This window comes from Salminus brasiliensis, chromosome 18, assembly GCF_030463535.1.
Source record: "Salminus brasiliensis chromosome 18, fSalBra1.hap2, whole genome shotgun sequence".
Lineage (NCBI taxonomy): Eukaryota > Metazoa > Chordata > Actinopteri > Characiformes > Bryconidae > Salminus > Salminus brasiliensis.
The window spans coordinates 25,704,267-25,723,058 of record NC_132895.1 but is presented as its reverse complement, the minus strand read 5'-3'; the positions used below and the strand labels follow the sequence as shown (position 1 = coordinate 25,723,058).

Here is an 18,792-nt window from a genome sequence, read left to right as displayed (position 1 = left end):
TCTCTTAAGGGACACTGCCCTCTGCTTTTGAGCTGTAGGTACCGCAGCTCATGCCATTTCAATCTCCTAAATATTATTATACCACAAGCAGTAATTCCATTAAGATCTAATGTGATGCTGCTTCACTCCCTGTGGAAATAAAGCTGAATCACACTGGATCCAAGATGTTTTAGTGGCATACGGCAACAAAACCCCACCCCAGTAGTATGAGACCGGTTTGAGGCAAACAGCAGTCATCCAGAAGCAAGGGTCCACCATCATGCAGCTTGCCTTTATTACACAAGTTGTGCCACATGGTGTCATTACTAGAGCGGGCTTTACATCAAGGATCTGGTCATACATGATCTCCTCCAAGCTTGAAAAAAAGTGATGCACCGCATTAAAAAGTGTTCAGATTTCTGTCTGCTTTTCAAGCTGGCCACCACCACCACTTTATCTCTGGAACAGTGTTCTCCAACATTCTGCAGAGAAAGAGGGAAAGAGAAATGTCTTCAAGACTGCAACACAACCAGAGCACCTGAACTGAAATTATTTTAACATGCAATCTAACAGATATCTGCACGCTTTTGTTTTTGGTTACAAGCCCAATATAATAATAACTTTCAGTAGTTCAGGAGTTATGGAGGATATATGAATGCAAAGAGAACAGCAAAGTCTTACTTACTTTTTCTGTAAGTAGTGACTCAATATTGGATTGCAGCAGTAAGACGGGCTTTGGAGTGTTGGTCATGTGTTGGTCAGTATACTTTATCAGTGAAATACTTTTCTTAAGTTCTTGAGCAATTAATTCTTTACAGTTGCACAACTGTTGAACAAAGCAGAAAGGAGTTTTGTAATGTTTATCCTGTATGGTAACACGGATAGACTTAACTTCCCACTGATGAATCAGAGTTTTGACTTGAGTACAACTTTTCAAGTAATCAGGATTTTCACCCTTTCTCAGGGTGTGCAGAATTGATCATTCACCATAGGCATCTAAGAACATGTAACATCAGTTGACACAGAAAAAGGTCTAGTAAAAGTAGCTTAAGAATACAAGATATACTTGGCATGGTCAGTTACTTTCTGTAGATCTCTGCCACTTACATCATTACTATCCATCTGCATGTTTGGGAGGTAGATTGTGCCTTCATCCTTTAAAGGAGAGAGAGAATCAATCAATTAATCAATCATATCATTTCTTGCAACTACATCACCTTATCACTGGGAAGCTGCCTATTGCAAATCATGAAGGTTCATCACTCACACTACTCAGGATGAAGAGATCAAAGTTTTGCTGGAGATGTTGAAGATGGTTGAGTATTTCACCGATTGCGTCATCCCCTCTAGTCGCATCCTGCAACACTACGCAAAGGAACACAACACATTTACACAATTTGAGCATTATGAGGGAACACGCTGAACTTGCCCAACGTCAAGCTACTTATATACTTAGCTTGAGGTGGGGAAATTTGATAGGAATTCAAATGACTAGCAGTTCCTATACGTAGCCTGTGGATCATTCAGTAAGTTGAGGGTGTGAAGAGATATGACCGACTTATGTAAATCGCATACAAGAATCTAGAGTTGCGGTTTGGGTCAATGTAGACGTCCTTGCAGCGTCTAACCAGTGGGATCACAGTGACGACCAACAAAAATGGTCAACCAAGAATGTAACAAATTTGACTCTCATTCTTAACAAGTGAAATGTGTGATTTTGAAGGGGAATCCCATCCTCAAAGTTTCAGCATAATTCTGTGGTTGGGAAATTAACATTAAGTGCTAATTCAGCGGTTTTGTGCAAAATGCTTAATTCTACAGAAAGCGACTTGTGTCTTTGAGTTTTATGTGTTATGCTGACGTGGGTAAAACATTAAGCTTTCAACTGCAACAAACTCCTTACCACAGAACAGCTTTTTACAGCAAACCACTCTCAATTGCTTTTAAATCTTAGCTGTAAAATTCTGCTAAAATGTTGAAAAAGCAGTGGAATTCTGCTGAATATTTCCTCTAACATTTGGCTGAATCTGAGATTAATGTGTTCCACTACTCATCTTCGGATCATTCCTTTGTATCACCTGCTTCTAAGCATAAGCCACGGATGTATCACACTCATTTAGACTGGCTAATTATTTTTTACTAGTTTTTATCTTATGCCATGTAAGGTAGTAAGCGTAGCTTTAACTTCAGTACGTTCATTCTTTTTTTTTTATGTTTTCCTTTTGCCCTCCAACCCCTAATGTGCAGGATTTTGCATTGATTTCACATCAGTGTTTACGGTCACCCCACGTTAAGTATACAGATATTTGTACACATGAAACACTTCTCAATCGCACAACTGTTCTATACTGGCTGTTCTAAGCTGCTTCCCAGAACAGCCAATGGACCACAGCATAAAAAAATAACTAAAGACATACGTAAATATGTGATAAGTCAGTTATAGAAAAAAATCCAGTGGTTTTGTCTCTGTAGAACCAAGTGATCCAAAAGCATTAATTTAATTATTTTAAGATTTAAATCAATAATCAAATCAATCACGCACTCAGTTATAGCCTGTCAAACACAGCAAACGGGCTGATCAGTGTCCAGTGACAGAAAAATTTAATTATACATTTAAAAAAAATCTGATTAAAAAATGTAACTGAAGTTTTTTGCTTTTTAATTTAATTTAATTTTTTTTTTAATTAAATTTAATTTATTTATAACAAAACATAAGCTGAAATGTTAGCCTATAGAGACTTTAATTTCTATTTATTAATCTTTAAAAAAATGAGTAAAATTGTACGTATTGAAGATGCTTGGTTTTACAGCTATTTAAGGCCATCCTACACTCACACACACATCGCAAGGAACCACAAAAATTCAACCTTACAGGATCATTACAGAAACAAGACTTTTTCTTGAGTGCTTTTAGGTCCCTCTAACCACCTACTCTTATCACAGGTCAGTCAGAACTGAGGTCAACAAGGAGGAAATATCACGGCTGTTCAACACTATGGGGTGAGTCATGCTAGCGTGTTTTTATAACTCCCAGTGTTGGGAAACTCTAACGTCTTCTAAGTTCATTGACTTCAGATAACATTCGAGCATTTGACTAAGGCTATTAAGACCGCTGCACAGCTAGCAAACAACAGTTCACTCAAATGAACGTCCAGGGTACATCCATAATCTACTTACAGACAGCAAACAGCACAAGAAGCCAAATGTCGCAGAGCCTTGGTATTTTGGAAGCGCTCTGTTTGCATAGCTAACAGCGTAACATTTAAAACTGAGGTCGAAAATGTGTGAGACCCTTGTAGAACATCAGTGTTGGAAGCACTGCAGGAGCAGGACTTTAGTCCCTTTACTTTCGCTACAGGTGGGTTGCAGCGTTGGTGCATTGTGGGAACTGGAGTCTTGAGTCTTGAGAGTGCCTCGAGCGTCGCGGAAGAACGTCACAGCGACGCGGGAAAGTGGGGAATCCGAGTGGACGTCAGCACTAGCCGCGGAAAGTAGCCCACATTGTGAACGTATGGAGCTTTTATGGAGTAAATTTAACGTCAGTCAGTATTCGACAATGTGCTGGGCGTGTGTTGGCGTTACAGCTGGGTTTTACTGCGGGTGTTTCTGAGCAGTAGTTCTTTGAGAGCTTTTCGCTGCACCCGCTTCTTTTCGTAGTTGCTGACTAGCCAAGGCTAACTTGGCTGTAAACAGTGGAAGAGTGAATACAGCAGTAACTGTAGCTAACTAACTGTTTAGTTGGGTAGGTTAACCGTTGGTCAGCTAAACTAGCTAGCTAACTTGCTGGGGTAACTTTCGTTTGTTTAGTTTTTTTTTATTATTAGCTAGCTAGCTAGCTGGTTCACGTTTCTGTCACTGCTGCCTGAATAACAACAACAGTAACAGTGACAGTATGATAACAACACCACCCGTATGATTCTGATCATTTTGTGCAAGCTCATCAGTAATAAAAGTTATTTGAGTTTGCAAAATGGTTTACATGTTTGAATGAGGTACATAATGTACGCTTAGAACAATAATCACATCTTAAGCCTGACAAACAATGGTTACTTATTCATGCCAGCACTTTCTTAGTCAAATCATCATGATGGAGGATAAAAATGAGAGTTTGTCCTTGAGGAAGGAGTTGATGATGAAGATGGTAAGCAATGATGATGTTAGAATCGACTTGGTTTTCTTTCGTTTTTGTGTACAGGCGTAAAAGGTGAAAATGTCAAAAATAGAGAAGATGAGCATCCTCGGGGTGAGGAGTTTTGGTGTAGAGGACAAGGACAAACAAGTGATCTCATTTTTCAGTCCTCTGACAGTGCTGGTAGGACCTAACGGAGCTGGCAAAACGGTTAGTACCTTTTCTGTTGTTTTTTTCCCCCTCTTAAAGCTTGTCTCATTTCCTAATGACAGCATGCAAACCACTCTGACCTCCAACAAGATGGTGATAAAGATAATACATGGATAACCTTTAGCTTTGTAAGAAAAGTGCAGTTTCAACTTTTTTTTTTTTTTTTTTTTTGCTCCTCTCCCTCCTTCACTTGAGTTTTGAAATTTATGAAATTTCCCTACCTGTGAGATCTACTCTTAGCAACATGTCTGCTTGTCTTGCAGGTCTTTCATGAGAAATCTGTTTTACTGATAATCAAAAAAAAAGCTAATTAAGTTAATTGTTTGTTTGCATTAATATATCTGAGTAGTCATCATTCCAACTGGGAAGGTTCATGTCTAGGTCTTCAGCATAGCTTCTCAACGAGGTGAAAGACTAGACTTTGATGCAGTTACATTTGACTCAAGATTATGTTGATATAACAGAGAGTTCATCATTGCCAAAAAGACTGCAAGTTCCCTGAAGGTCCTGTGGCTTCAAAACAAGCTGTTTATCCAACCACCACCATGCTTGACGGCTGGCATAAAGTGATTGTGGTAATATGCTATGGTTGGTTCTCGTCAGAATCTCCAACTTGGTCTCATCAGTCCGAATGAGTTCGTTCCAGAAGCTTTTGTGGTTTGTTCACATGCAGTTCAGATGCTAACCATCCTTCTACTAATATCATGCTTGTGCTGTCTTTTTCTAATTGTGGTGTCATGAGCATTAACATATATTGCGGCCTGTCGGTCAAGTGATGTAAACTGTAATTCATGCCTTGATAAATGAAAACGTAAATGAAGGAGGGTGTCTTTTGCCCCATGACTGTATATTGTGAAAAGACTGTGTAGAATTGTGTCAATAGCCATTTAGGCCATGTTGCCAGATATTAATACCGTTCCTAACATACACTAGAAATTGGGTTAAACCATGTAGTTATCTTGTTTCTGATTTTTGTTGTTGTTTTTCCCCTCTTATATTTCTCCTCAGACTATAATTGAATGCCTGAAGTATGTAACGTCTGGAGATTTTCCCCCTGGAAGCAAAGGAAATACATTTGTCCATGATCCAAAGGTAGATAAATATTAAAAAGTTGACAGGTCTTGTCATGCCTTGGCTTAGATATCATCATTTGCATATAAACACAAATAAAACAGTAGTGTGCTAGTTTGTATTCAAAAGTTTGGACAGAAGTATTAGGACATCTGCTCATTTATTGTTTGTTCCAAGGGTATTAAAACCGATAGCCAATAGGTTCATGCTTATCTGCTCCAGAGAGTCCTATTTTCTTGGCTTCTTTACAGGGACTAGACCAGCTCTGTGTGCATTCTCTGGGTTGCTTGAAGTAGCTGAATGCATTAATTAGAAGGGTGTTCGCAAACATATAGTGTGTTTAACAATCACTGTTTTTTAGGATGCCCATGAGACAGACGTGCGTGCCCAGATTCGTCTGCAGTTCAGAGATGTCAACGGGGAGGCTGTAGCTGTTCAGCGGTCCATGCAGAGCACACAGAAGGGCAAGAAAGCACCAGAGTTCAAAACTCTTGAAGGAGTCATCACTAGAATTAAGTGAGTTTCATGATAAGTTAAGGTTCGGTTTTACGACTTGGTGTTTTGATTATGGGTTTTATTAAGCTTTCATTGGGTGCATGCTAATGCTGTATTTCACAATTAAAAATGCTATGTCTAGGTATTAGCCTGTTGGTGACAAACATTTTTTGATATTCATGCCTTTTTGAGATTTACATATGGAAGTACAAAAATGGTTGCCACATGCAGAATATTTACTGTAGTTGTGGAACTAAAAAGATTACAAAATCCAAACCAGTGTTCACCATTCGTTCTCCTGGAGATCACTACATTGCTCATCCATGCTGCCACCCATGAAAAGCGTGTAATATGGGATGAATGTATATTTATGCCACTGTTCAGTATTAGTATAGTTATTGACAATAACTTGTGTTCATCTCAGGCATGGAGAGAAGGTAAGTTTGAGTTCTAAATGTGCAGAGATTGACCGTGAGATGATCTCTGCTCTGGGAGTTTCCAAAGCTGTCCTCAACCATGTCATCTTCTGCCACCAAGAAGAGTCCAACTGGCCACTTAGCGAAGGAAAAGCTCTCAAACAAAAATTTGATGAGATTTTCTCAGCCACAAGGTAATAATATTACACTATGAATATTTCCCAATATATTTACATTCTTAATAAGTTGGAGTAGATGTTTGTTTCTGTGTTATTTTGACCTAGATATGCATTACCTTTACTCAAATACATTGGCTGATTACAGCTCCTGTTGCTTGTGTGAGAATTGTAAATTTGACAATGTTTGTTTAGGCTTGTAAAATTTCCACTGTAATACACTTTCAGTACTTGAGTGCTGACCCAGTTTCTTGACCCAGTTTCTTGACCCAGTTTTTCCTGTAATCTGTCAAATTTACCTGGAACCTTCCCTCATTCACTGTCAGTCTTTAACTTGTACATTAGTTATTTTATATTATATAATCTTCTTTAAAGTCAAAATAACTGACTGACTGTCCTTCACTACTTTGCTATGTAGTTCCCGGTTACGTGTTTCAAACGTTAGCATTGCAGCAGACCACCCATTTTTACCATGGTTTGTTTTCCTACAGGTACATCAAGGTGCTAGAAACCCTGCGGCAGTTGAGGCTGAAACAGTCCAACACTGTCAAGTCCTGTCAGATGGAACTGAAATATCTGAAGCAGAACAAGGAGAAGGCTCAGGAGATTAAGGATCTGCTGTCCACTAAAGAAGCCCAGCTAGCGGCTTCTAAAGAAAGTGTGCAGCGCATCGAGAGCCAGATTGATCCACTAGAGGTGAGGCATTAAGACAGCTTATATAGTTTAAAAGGACATAGTCTAAAGTATTGGTCATTAACCTTCTTTTACATTTAACCCAAATCTAGCATGCCACAAACTCTTCTGACAGGATTCATTTTTTTAATGTGGAGATGGTTAAAAGGCTTCATTACTCTTATTGCCAAGATAAATGATTTTAAACAAGTGGTATCTAATTACATTAGTTGTTAGCTTGAGACGTGTGAAAGTTTAGGAGGCTTCTTTAGCTTTAGAATCTGTGTTTGTACTAGGAAGCGCTTGCCATCATCAAACACCAATCACTATGGGTGGGCAATATGATGTTTACCATTATCATGATTTACATTTACATTTACGGCATTTAGCAGACACTCTTATCCAGAGCGACTTACAAAGTGCTTTGCTATTTACCCAAGAAAAACTTTAGCTAGTTAGAATAGACTAATAGTTCAAAGGATACCTCTAAGCTTTAGACATTACTAAACACAAGACAACAAGGTGACCATAGTACTCTAATCGTCCAAGTATTCTCGGAAGAGGTGGGTCTTCAGTCTGCGTTTGAAGACAGCGAGCGACTCGGCCGTTTGGACACCCAGGGGAAGCTCATTCCACCACTTTGGTGCCAGGACAGAAAAACGCCTGGACGCTTGTCTTCAGCGGATTTTGAGGGATGGCGGGTCGAGCCGAGCCGTACCTGCAGCTCGAAGGCCTCTAGGTGCGGATCGGCTTTTGACCATTGCCATCAAGTATGGAGGGGCTGGTTCGTTCTTGGCATTGTAGGCCAGCGTCAGATTTTTTTTGGTCCCCTCACATGACAAAATTTCATGCCATGTCATCTTCCTCTGCATTTTTAGAATCGACTGAATGACATTGATGATAACCTAGGCAAAGTCATGAAACTGGATAATGATATCAAGGCTCTGGACAGCAGGAAGAAACAGATGGAAGATGATAATCGTGAATTAGAAGAGAAGATGGAACAGGTGAGAGAGGTGTTCTTTTTTTATATAAAGAAACCACAGCACTATTAATATTAGTCACACTAACCAGATCTAAATGCCAGCAGTAGCAACAGGAAGTTACTAAGTACATTGCTTTGCAGGTTGCTGGGGAAATCATTGCACAATTTTCCGTCTGTTCATAGCTTTTGAAGGACCTCTTAGGGATTTCTGTTTCTGCATCCAAGTCAGAGCTAATCCCGATGTTGCACGATTATTGAATCACAGGTTTTCAGATAGGATTCCTCAGAATATTAATTTAGTAAAGAACAGCCTGTAGTCATAAGCAAAGGTTCAAATCGCAGCTTTGGTTAATTCTGTTAAAAGTGAAAATAAAAAAAACAAGGCCCATACAGAAAGTCAACTTTATGACATTTATGTGTATAGAAGTATAGAACATAACATTGAGACCTCTCTCACAAAGCAGATTTCTTTTGGCATAACCAGATTATATCTACCCAATGTCATTATTTTACTTTAATCTTGGATACACAGAGGGCATTATAAATATAATGTTTAATTATTGTTTTCTGGTAATATCTTAATTTTGCAATATATCTCAGAAAAAAAATATTGCAGGATCAGTTTTTATGCATCCCAATATTATGCAGCCCTACTCAAGTGTGTTTTCAGCTGGCTGTTAAAGCTGACACAGTATTTGGTCATATTAGCATGCAGATATGTAAAACAGTTGATGTTCTGTGCATAATTGATTTCAAACTGGTAGTTTCCCTTTGGCAGTATTTATGGTCTGTGTAAGTGTAAGGTTTATTAAGCTTACACTGCTGGAAAATGTATGATGCATGATGTTTTTAAAGACAATGTGCCTAAAATCTATAGTGTCATATAGTGTTATGGAATTTTTTCATATTGTATTTCAATAAAGTGCAGAATGGCGCAGTATGTAATAAGCCTTTGTTGGACAGTTACAATATGTACTTGGTTTTGTGGTGCTTTTTCTATCTGTCTACAGAATGATGTACATACCTTTCATAATGGCTGCCAAAGCCTGTACAAAGGAAATGATAGTTAGTCCAAACTGGATTTGGCTTATATACAATCCTGCCTGTAACATTAAACACATACACATATGTACACAAACACACAGTACTGTTGAACAAATGAGAGACACTGCAATATGGCGAGCAATAAGCTGTCACAAAAGGAGAGGGGGGGGGGCAATAGGAAACAAATGTGTCTGAAACAATAGGAAAAGCATGTTTTGTATGTTAATGATGATTTTCATGCAGTAGAGTTTACCTTTCTCGCACGGCTGCTTAGAGTCAAGTCTGGAGTCATACATGTAAACCCTGACTAATTGTTAGTTTTTGGTGGTTTGGTGGCTTGAAGGGGACATGCAATTCCACCTGATGGGAGTTGGGTTTGCACTTGTGTTTCTGGCAAATCTATCACTTCAGGCAGTCAAGCCTAAGGACTTCTTAATACACACTGACGACTGACTCATGAGCTGATATCTTCTCTGACCCGTTTTAATAGACTGTTTAATAGAGTTCAATGCTAGGGAAAACTGATTTTGTGTGTTTAAGGTGACTTGATTGATTTAAAGTGTGGACACCAAATGCATGGCCACATTTTTGGGTTAAATATTATTGCATACTTATTAAAAAAAAAAATAATATAATGTGCTAAAGGTGTGACCCCTTTCACTTAGTGCTATTACCACAACCAACTTCTTTTAGGCCAAAGTGACAACTGGACCTGAGCCATGCCAACAAAACGCCCCACTTCAACTCAACTTTATTTTCATTATACTAGTACAAGGTTGTGCAGTACAACCAGACACTGTTGGGCTATCTCCAGTGCAGTATAGGTCAAGTCAAGTCAAATGTATTTGTATAGTGCTTTTTTACAACTGTTGTTGTCACAAGGTAGGACATGGTACAGTAGTGCAAGGACAATAGACAGGAACGAGACAGGTTGCATAGACAGACAAGTACTAAGACAATAAACACATAAATAATAAATATACAAATATGTTCTATACTAATAGTTAAATGGAAGAAATATGTAGACCAGCGATGGGTTGTGTGTGTAAATGGAAGAGTCAGCTACTAACCTTCTAATTCATATATTGCTAATTTATCATTTATAACCATTTTTCCCATTGTTTGAATGTATGCTGTGATAATGTGTTAGTCCAGCTGAGGGCAGTGTAGGTCCTTAAAATTTTCCCTTGATTTCTTCAACCATTATACTTTTTTACCAGCCAACCCTTATTCTGTGCTAGTGCTTCTCTTGTAATTCCAACCTGAGGTTTAATTTGGAATGACCCTTCTGGTTTGCCATCTTTTTGATACCCCTCTTGGAGTGGGGATTTGAATGAATTCCAGCATCAAAACGTACAAGTAGAGTTTATTGATGTGGCATTAATGTAATAGTTATTTCTGTCACTGCCTTCTACATAAACAAACTGTTTTTAGATCAGTTGCTTAATTGTTTAATTCAACTAAAACTGCCCTCCACTCCCATAATGGTAAAATGCATATTATATACTTTCTACACACACTGCCTTGTACACTAAAATTACACAAACATATACATCTGTTGTGTTGAGTAGTCATATCTAGTTTAGTGGAGGTGGTGTAGTTTTTGGTGTTGTTGAGTTTAGCTGAGACGCAGTCATAACAGTGATTGATGTTCATGATTAGAATGGCTTAATTTTAACTACACACTATGTAGGTAGCAAGCCTTGATAAGATAATTGTGTTTATAAAAAGAGGCTGCTGGGAAAAATGGGATCTTCACTTGCCACTACAGGATTCAAGTTTGAACAGTTTGAAAAGCTAGTTTAATTGAGCAAACAAACAGAATGCTGGAGCTACTATACCAAGATAGACTCCTTTAATATACAATAAAAAAAAACAATTGTACAATGTAATTCCAAGCCCATGTAAAAAAAAACAGAAGGTACAACCCCACAGAGTGATCACACTTTTAATAATTTTTTTATTTTATTCATTTAATTTGTCACTTCAGTTTTGATATTACTTCACTGTATTCAGGATGCCATATTGCTTGTAGTCATAGTTGGCACAAGTCTGCCTCTCAGTGGAATCTGGCAGAAATAAGAACTGATCAGTGCTCTTGATGGAGCATTTCCAATAGCAACACATTGCTAATACAATGCAAGCTAACAGATACTATAAACCAAAACTAACTAATTTAATTTCTTAAACCAATCAAAGAAGTGGACTTTGTTTTGCCTTGAGTGCAATAACACTATATTTTTATATCTTTTTATATTTTTTATTTTGAGGGGGGAAAAAAGTTTAATTTCTTATGTAAAAGATATTTTGAGGACGTTAATATTGACTAATCAGTTTGTGTAGACATAGATCTAATTGTAATGATTATAAAATTCCTGAAGATCTTTTCAGATAAATTTATATGGTCAATATTCTTCTAAGGCTTGAAGATATATTCATGATTTTTGTTTTTTATTGCTTTGATGTGTGTAGGTATTTCAGGGTTCAGATGAGCAGCTGCAGGAGATGTACCAGAACCACCAGCGCACAGTGAGTGAGAAAGAGAGAAGGCTTACAGAATGTCAGCGTGAACTGGAGAGGGCGGGTCGTGAGTGCCAGAGAATGAACCGAATCAAGGCAGACCTGCTTGTTGAACAAGGTATCTAATCAAAAAACAGACAAAAATGGACATTCATGTTTTTCAGCGGACAGCAGCGATTTACTGTGCGTTCTCAGAGACACTGAATTAAAGCTGGCTGAAAGTAGAGTTGTTTTGCCAGCTTGGCCAGGAGTAGGACATTCTTTCTTAAGCTTAGTTTCTGAAAGGACTAGGGAATCCAGTTTTCTGCCCTTGAGCCAATCCAAGTACCTTAATTCTAAGTATAGGCCAATGCCAGTCTGTTCTGATCTGAATTTTGTGTTTAAATAGATAATACAGCCACAGTATTTAGATTCCTCGATAGTTTTGTTTCTAACCATAATTTAAGGACCGGAAAAGTGACTTATTGGAAGTAGATCTGACGTAGAATAGACAATAGCCAATCCATTTAAACATGCCTCGACTCCAATTCCAGTCCACTGAATTAGATTCAGACATCCCTTAAAAGGGCTTTAACGTAATGCATCAGCATCTGCATACCCTTTTGTCCACATTTGACATTTAGCCATTACATTTGTATCTGTATTTTTGTTCAATCATATGTATTTATCCTATCTTAAGGACGTCTCCAGATGGAAGCAGACAGGCAGGCATCACATGTAAAGAACCGGGATGCTCAGGTCAAGTCTCTGGCTTTTTATCTGGAAATGGAGGGCTATGAGAGGACTCCTTTCAGTGAAAGACAACTCCAAAGTTTTCATAGACAGGCCAAAGAGAGACAGGACCATGAAACTGAGGCCCTCAACAAGATTATGGTAATTCATTGTTTTTATGTTTTCTTTCACTTTCTTTTACATTTTTTTTTTACTTTAAGGGCATTTTAAGTATTAAGCCAAGCATACACTGTTTTTTTACCATCATTTATATCGTTGTTGGACCATTTCTACTTCAGAATCTGTCTAAAGTTCAGCTTGGATTACAGTAAACACAAATGCCACTGCCCCTACACAGGTAAACACCCGTAAGTAACAAATCACAGGCAAAAAGGTTCACTTTGCTCTGTTAAACCTGTGAGTTGTTTCAACAAAATGGAACACTGATTGTATTTTCTTCACTCACCTTAAATGCTCATTAACTCATTTTTCAGGTTCAAAGTGTGGCGGAAATTAGTAAAGTGGCTGTGCTTGGGACTGCAGCTTAGAGTGTTGAAAGACACCACATTTCACATACAGTGTAAGCAAAGAAATCTAGGACTTTGGTCGTACAAAGTAGACAATTTAAACATGCAGTGTGAGTTGTCCTCAAAGAGCAAGATTTCTAAAATTATGCAGTGTGCTTTAAACTAGGCTGAGTTGTTGGCTTTTAAGAGTATTGTTTTCACATCATATAATGTTGTGAATATGCTGTACTATACTGTGGTAAATTGTTATTTTATTAATAATACACTATAATGTCCTGTTTCTATCCCCCTCGCTCTTCTTTTAAGGTAATCTATGTACAAGACTGCCTACCTATTTCCAGCCTCAGGAAGGGCACAGTGTCTCCAACTAAGCAGCACTGCCTCAGGCAGTGTGGCCTTAAGTGCCTTGCCAAGGGCAAAACAGGATTTTGCCATCAGTTTGGGGATTTGAAACTACATTGTTACCATACTGGCTCACCTCACATATTACTAAGCCACTGGCCACCACTTGCTGTCAGCAGCAAAGCCAGTACACACATTTAAATAAATAGAAATGTCGTCATCAGTTAGCATAGCATCAGTTAAATTTTAGTATTATGCATCTCTAAATGTTCTAAAGCACAAAAGTGTTAGAGCTGGCAGGGTTCTCGTCATACCCTCCAAGACATCAAGCTCTGGGATCTGGGTCTGTGCCGCTGAATCCTGGACTTCCTGACAGTTGACAGCAGGTGGTAAGGATGGGCAGCTCACTGGCACTCAACACCGGAGCACCTCTGGGCTATGTGCTCATTCCACTCCTGTCCTCTCTGTACACCTACGACTGCACTGCTAGACACAGCTCCAACGTCATCATTAAATTCAGTAATGACACAACTGTCGTGGGCCTGATCTCCGACAATGTCAAGGAGAGGAGGTTAGCTTCCTGACCCACTGGTGCCAGGAAAAAAAAACTCTCTGTAAATGACAGCAAGACCAAGGAGCTAATAGTGGACCTCTGGAGTCAGGAGAATGTGCAAATGGGACCACTGTGGAGAGGATCAGTAGCTTCCAAGTTCCCTTGGTGTTCACACATCTTATAGACAGAACACAACACGAGTGACAAAGAAGGCAAAACGGCAACTCTTTAACCTTAGTCGGGTGAGAAGATTTAGTATGAATTCCAGCGCCCTCAGGAAGTTCTACACCTGCACTGTGGAGAGCATTCTGACAGTATCACCACCTGATATGGGAACTGCACTGCTCTTGAGCGGAAAGCTCTGCAGAGGGTGGAGCCCAGCATGTCATCAGGGTTCAGCCTCCAAACCTTCTGGATTTTTATACACCAGCCGTTGTCTGAGGAAATCCAGGAGAATCTTAATGGTCTTATCAGACCAGTGAGCTCAGCTCATCTGATCTGCACTCACCAAAGACATCTATCCAGTGTGAATATGTACATCGTAATGTAAACATCTCTGTATTTCACAGATATATATAAAGGTTTATCCCCTTTATCCCCATTACCTAACATTATTGGTGCAAGGCAAGGGACCACTGGTCTCATTAACGCCTAATTATCTGATCATACATTAATTCTTTTCCAGGTTGACATGCAAGAAAAAGAGACCCAGAAGCAGCAAAGCATCGACGAGATCCGTGATAAAAAGACCGGCCTGGAGAGAACCATCGAGCTGAAGAGAGATATACAGGCCAAGAAGCAGCAGGAGCTCAAGAACATTAAGTCTGACTTGCAGAGACTTGAGGGCTCCTCCACCAGACTTCAGGAGCTGGACACTGAGCTCACAAAAGCGGTGAGCTGTTCACCCTATCATATATCTGCTGATGTCTCTAGTCTGCTGTAAAAAACCCAAAACAAAACAAAAAACCACTGCATTATAGTAAACTTTAATACGAGTGAGTTCAGCATTCAGCAGGGCTGCTTGCATTCAAGATTAGTTATCTGAATTGTATTATGGGTCAATTACCATAAACAAATAAAATGTGTTTTCTTTTTGTTTGTTTTTTATCGTGTATATATTTACTGTGCCAAAGATATGGAATTTGAGAACCTACGTACATCATACCCTGTGCTTAGGTCGAGAAAACTTTGAATAGAACAAGTATTTAGATTGAGAGGCTTATGATAACTATGTACAGGAGCGAGAACTGGATAATGCTGTGCAGAGTTCGACAGTGGACAGTCTGAAGGCAGAGGTGCAGGAGCTACAAAGAGAGAAGGCAGAACTGGATCAGTCCCAGCGCAGACTGGACCAGGAGATGGAGACTCTCAACGTGCACACCACAGCACGCACACAGATGGACATGCTGAAGAAGGATAAAGTGAGGACATGTGCACTGTACTTTCACTGAAACCTGCCTCTATACTCACCTGTGTCCCTCTTATAAAAAAAGTACAAAAACTTTTTATCTCATATTACTTTTGAGTAAAATATTCAGATGGTTGTGTTTTAATGTCGGAATCTAGATGGATAAAGAAGATCAAGTGAGGAAGATTAAGTCCAGGCACAACGAAGACCTCGTGTCTTTAATGGGTCACTTCCCTAACAAGAGAGAGCTGGAGGACTGGATCTATAGCAAATCTAGAGAGATCAACTCTCTAAGAGAGAAGCTAGGCAAGCTTAAGTAAGTATAAAGGATAAATGGGTTGTTATATATGTGCTGTGTAATTGACTTTCCTTTTGTTTCTCCTTCATCTTCTCAACACTAATATGAGAGCGTAGTTTAAATGTGCAGGTAACACACTGCTGCACACTCCAGCTATCTGTTTAGCTGCTTTGTAGCAACACCTGCTTTTCAGTTACATGAAGTTAAGAAGCTTATTTACAAAATGTAGTGGTTCAGTGGTTAATGTCAATTCTCTCTCTTTCAGCAAAGAGCTGGCATCCAAAGAGCAGAATAAGAGTCACTTTACGACCGAGATCCGACGCAAAGAGCAGCAGCTGGCAAACTATGAGGAGAAGCTCTTCAATGTTTGTGGCAGTCAGGACTTCGAGTCAGACCTGAGCAAGCTGCAGGATGACCTGGAGAAGTGCTCCAAGCAGAGAGGTATAGCTTTGCCCTACTTAAAGGAAGACCTTTTCACTAGGGATGTCCCTGTCAGGTTATTCACTTGCAGTCACGTCACGTTGTGTGTGTGTAGTGGTACGCACTCTGGACTGATATCTGTTGTTGTTTGATGTTGTTGAACTACTGATGTGAGAGAACTTTTATAGTGGGTGAATGTGCTGTCATTTGGGTTTCTATAGCGTGCATGTATTAGCATTAGCGTTGCTGGTTTAAGCACAAAGAAAAGTGTGCAAAACTGAGCGTTTTTGTAATAGTTTCATAAAATTTCATTTATTAGACTCTAACTAACCTCTTTTATTTACCTTCTGAAAACATCCTCAGTGCTGCCGACTTGCCAATAATGTTCATTAATGGTGCTTTGAGTCTACCAGATGACACTCTGATAACCGTGGTTAAATCAAAGACTGGATTGAGATTAAAATAGCAGATACCTGATCATTTAATGTATGCCTGGCACGTCCCCGATCCCTACTTTTCACATTTGTTTTAATTGCAAACTAAAGGAGTCTTTTTGCTAAATGAAAAGTAACAAATACTTCATATTATGTAATGAGCAATAATCTTTCCACATACTCTACAGAACTCTCTCTTCTTGTCTGTTTTTTTTTCTACTTCTTTTATCTTTTTCTTTTTACTGTCTCTTTTCTCCTATCAGCTATGCTGGCAGGTGCTACTGCTGTGTACACACAATTCATTAGTCAGCTGACTGAAGAGGGTGAGCCCTGCTGCCCGGTGTGCCAGCGCATCTTTCCTTCTGAGGCTGAGCTCCAGGATGTCATTAATGACATGCAGTCCAAGCTGCGCCTGGTTCCAGACAAACTGAAGAACACTGAGCAGGACCTGAAGAGGAAAGAACGCAAACGTGATGACATGATGGCTCTCAAACCTGTCAGGTCAGAATTTCAGCTAAAGTCTTTTTGTTGAATTGCCAAGGCTTTGTGTAAATATGTAGTCTGACACAAGTAGTAGATTTTTCACTTTACTTCACAAGGGGGCATTTAAGACCAAAAAATGACTTGTTGTGTATAGATAATGTCAGTGATTTAAATTATTAGGACTTTTGCCTTTCTATACCTACGCAGTGGATGTAAACAAGTGAAACAATCAAGATACAATTAAGTGTGTAAAAGTATAACAACAAATATAGCTTTTGAAGTTCATAAGCCATTTATTGCATAGTCTCTTGATTTTCACAGGTTCAAAGACAAACTAATTATTTACAGTCAACGGCTGCCTAACAGCTAAAGTGATCAGATCAGAGCAGATAGTACTTGTTTACATTTTATCTTATAGTATAGTATTTGCACACATTGCATTTTGTCTCTGTACACCCCTCTCATTCAATTATAGCCATTTTTACATAGTCACACTAATACCACATGCTTAAATGTTATTGACTGATAAGCAGTTTCATAGCTGAATGTGGCCTGTTCCCACATTGTTTCATGACAGATTAAGGAAATAAAAGGTCTGAAGTGTGAAAGTACTACTTTAAGTGATGTTATTTCTATGGATAAGAAAAACCCCTCACATCATCTAGTCTAGTCAAGAGGATTTAGCGATTCATTGTCAAAGTCTACAATCAAGAGACATCTTTATTAATATAAGTAGGTCACTTGTGGTTCGCCTGTTTGGATCTGAAGTGCCTGGGTTTCAAATCCGTTCTAAGCTGCAATTACTAATGTTAGACCTCTTTCAAAAACCTGTGTAAACTAACAATGACTAACAACAACAATGTTATCCCAATGGCAGATTAGGGTTTGATTTCTTGGTCAGGCAGGCATACTGTATTACATCAGTAAGACTCTGTGGGAGTCTTAACACTGCATTCACCTACTTGTAAATCAGCATTCAAATGTATGTCACTCTGGATAAGAGGGTGTACCTTGATATACAAATTACTGCTAGCACTTAAAAATAGAAAGGCCAGATTAATTCAATTTAAATGTATTATATTGAACTTTTAACAAAGAATGTTGTCACAAAGCAGCTTTACAGAGATCCAAGTCAGAGCTTCTTTTGAGCAAGCTAATGGCGACACAGTGGACAGGATCCAATGGGTAGGCAAGGGCAGCCAACCACAAATGGACTTGCATCAGCAGGAAATGCTCAGCAGTACTGATCAAGAACCTGTGAACAGAGCAGTACAGCAGTCAAGTCCAAACGTGTTAGTATGCATATAAGCTACATCAGCAAGAATAACAGTACAGTGCATTGATGGATTATCCGAAAGCTTGAGCAAATAGGTAGGTTATAAAATCTAGATTTAAACTCCGTGTGTCTGAGTCCCGAACACCAATATGTGTTCTATTCTGCTATTTTCGAGTAGTGAGAATATTCATTATTTAATTAAACAAATTGAGGGATTAAGTAAACTAAACCAAGTGAGGGCCAATCCTTTAATTCCTACAGCATTTTCAAGCCTATCGAGCAGGATAGCATGATCCATGGTGTCAAAGTCAGCACTAAGGTCAAAGATTAGTCTTTGCTAGAAGACATCTAAAATAGCCTGCGCAGTTCTGAAACACGATTCTTTAAAAGAGTGTAACAGAGCTTAACTTGTACCAGAATAATGTATTAATTCAGTACTTATACCCTTTAAAACTGTTTGTAAGTGAGATCCAATGTTCTGTGTCTGATTTCATATGTTTTAATTAAGTAAATAAAGCTAAACATTTTAAACTGAATAACACCTATTGATTTAATATCCATTACATTTTCACCTTTATGTCTTATCCCGCATCTCTGTACAAATCCCATTTTATGCTGATCTCTGCATATGCATTTGTGTACT

At 38.8% G+C, this 18,792-nt stretch overlaps 1 protein-coding gene and 1 long non-coding RNA gene across 4 annotated transcripts in view; one reads left to right on the top strand and one right to left on the bottom strand.

Annotated features, from left to right (window-relative positions):
* Positions 1-296: 296 nt before the first annotated feature.
* Positions 297-3,310, bottom strand: LOC140539842 (uncharacterized). Its single transcript, XR_011977849.1, has 5 exons — positions 3,157-3,310; positions 1,247-1,344; positions 1,087-1,134; positions 665-805; positions 297-461 (listed from the first exon to the last, which is right to left on the bottom strand). It is a non-coding gene; the product is annotated as an uncharacterized lncRNA (long non-coding RNA).
* Positions 3,311-3,404: 94 nt separating this feature from the next.
* Positions 3,405-18,792, top strand: part of rad50 (RAD50 homolog, double strand break repair protein) — a 29,956-nt gene continuing 14,568 nt past the window's right edge. For 2 of the 3 annotated variants that reach the window (XM_072661635.1, XM_072661632.1), the window contains exons 1-14: positions 3,405-3,488; positions 4,175-4,318; positions 5,327-5,410; positions 5,751-5,905; positions 6,309-6,494; positions 6,968-7,172; positions 8,027-8,155; positions 11,650-11,815; positions 12,377-12,570; positions 14,516-14,722; positions 15,069-15,251; positions 15,397-15,554; positions 15,802-15,977; positions 16,654-16,891. In XM_072661635.1, coding sequence (XP_072517736.1) covers positions 4,190-4,318; positions 5,327-5,410; positions 5,751-5,905; positions 6,309-6,494; positions 6,968-7,172; positions 8,027-8,155; positions 11,650-11,815; positions 12,377-12,570; positions 14,516-14,722; positions 15,069-15,251; positions 15,397-15,554; positions 15,802-15,977; positions 16,654-16,891 — 2,210 coding nt within the window. In that variant the 5' untranslated portion in view covers positions 3,405-3,488; positions 4,175-4,189. Of the gene's footprint in view, positions 3,507-4,174; positions 4,319-5,326; positions 5,411-5,750; positions 5,906-6,308; positions 6,495-6,967; positions 7,173-8,026; positions 8,156-11,649; positions 11,816-12,376; positions 12,571-14,515; positions 14,723-15,068; positions 15,252-15,396; positions 15,555-15,801; positions 15,978-16,653; positions 16,892-18,792 lie in introns of all 3 variants that reach the window. The other variant, XM_072661634.1, reaches the window with a different exon arrangement.